General features: G+C 44.1%; 1 protein-coding gene across 1 annotated transcript in view; it reads left to right on the forward strand.

Moving 5' to 3' along the window:
- Positions 1-1,259, forward strand: part of vps16 (VPS16 core subunit of CORVET and HOPS complexes) — an 11,218-nt gene extending 9,959 nt beyond the window's left edge. The window contains exons 23-24 of the mRNA XM_005951453.2: positions 821-924; positions 999-1,259. Of these exons, the coding sequence (XP_005951515.1) occupies positions 821-924; positions 999-1,140 (246 nt within the window). The 3' untranslated portion in view covers positions 1,141-1,259. The remainder of the gene's footprint in view (positions 1-820; positions 925-998) is intronic.
- Positions 1,260-1,493: the final 234 nt, after the last annotated feature.

Below are 1,493 nucleotides of genomic sequence, written 5' to 3' on the forward strand. Positions count from 1 at the left end.
AGGATTTAAGAGTGTAATAACGGACTGAAACAGAAGATGGCAGCACTGCATGTACAAGGATGCCAGCTGCCGTTAAACCCCGAAGAAGAAGTAGCTCTGTCCCAGAATTTATAGCTTAGTTTCCAACAATGGCGGCAGCTGGTTGTGTGGATGCCCTCGCATCCACACTATTGAGTTCCTGTTTCTCTTTATACTTTATTCTTATAGTTGCTCCACGTTTTTCGGCACTTAACTACTCCCTCAGTTTTCAGCCGATTTTGAGCTAAATAGCTGCCCTTAGACCACAAGGGCCAGGTTCGAATCCTGCTCAGGGCAACGTTTTTTTTTTTCAACTTTATACTTTTTCAGCTTTTTTCAGTCTTGTCTTTATTTTTAGTTAGCACATATCTTAGTTAGCACATACCTTAAACACTTAAAGCTGTAAGCTAGTGATAGTTATATAAGAGCAGATGCATGCTGGTGCAATAAGCTGTACGTTGTACGTCCAATGGATGATGATCTGATTAGTCGACTAATCGCAAAAATAATCGGTGACTAGTCGACTATCAAAATAATCATTTGTGGCAGCCCTAATTACCAATAAGTTTGATGTGTCACATGGCCCTCTTCCTATTGAAAAAACAAGTTGTATCCAAGATGGCCGACTTCTAAATGGCCACCATGGTCACCACCAATCTTGAGGAGTTTGCCCCTCACATATACTAATGTGCCACAAACATGACTTTCATATCACCAACCATTCCCATGTTATTACGGTGTATCCATATAAATGGCCCACCCTGTACATTTCCCATGAGTCTTAGCGGGATCTCTTCTTCAGGCGTTTGTTGAAGTTTGCATCAAGTGTAACAACAAGTACGAGGCCAAGAAGTACGTTTCCAAGGTGACGCCTGAGCAGAAGGTGAAGGCCCACCTGGCCGTCGGGTAAGACACCTCTGTGACATCATCACACAGCACAGGTGGGAGCACTCATGTAACTCCTCCTCTGTTCCCGACAGTGACCTGGAGGGGGCTGCCGATGCTGCAATTGAGCGCAGGAATGAAGCTGAGATTGGGGCAGTCCTCTCCAGATGCTCCGCCTCCAACAGCCTGGTGATCGAGCGGCTGAACCGAGCTCGGGCCGCCATTGCCAAAAAGTGAGCTTCCACTCTTGAGCATGACGTTGGTGGGAGCCAGCTGCTGTTACTGATCAGAGACTGTGATTGATTACTGATCAACTGATGCTTTCTTCTTCCCTTCAATTAAAAGCTTTGACTCTATTCACAGTGGCGTGTCTAGAAAATCTTTGTTGGGGGGGCCAGGTAGGGGCACAGATTTGGAGAAGGGTGGCAGATAATGTTTAAAAAAATTCTACCAACCGTTAACCATAATTCAATAACCCTATAAACCTAATAACCGAATGCACTTTTAACTCTTATTAGAATGAGATTTTAACCACTACGGTGCAAAGTTTTTAGATACTGCGTTGATAAAGTACAAGAGATACAATCAGT

The sequence above is a fragment of the Haplochromis burtoni genome, unplaced genomic scaffold (assembly GCF_018398535.1).
Source record: "Haplochromis burtoni strain Fernald_Lab_line unplaced genomic scaffold, NCSU_Asbu1 Contig_983, whole genome shotgun sequence".
Classification (NCBI taxonomy): domain Eukaryota; kingdom Metazoa; phylum Chordata; class Actinopteri; order Cichliformes; family Cichlidae; genus Haplochromis; species Haplochromis burtoni.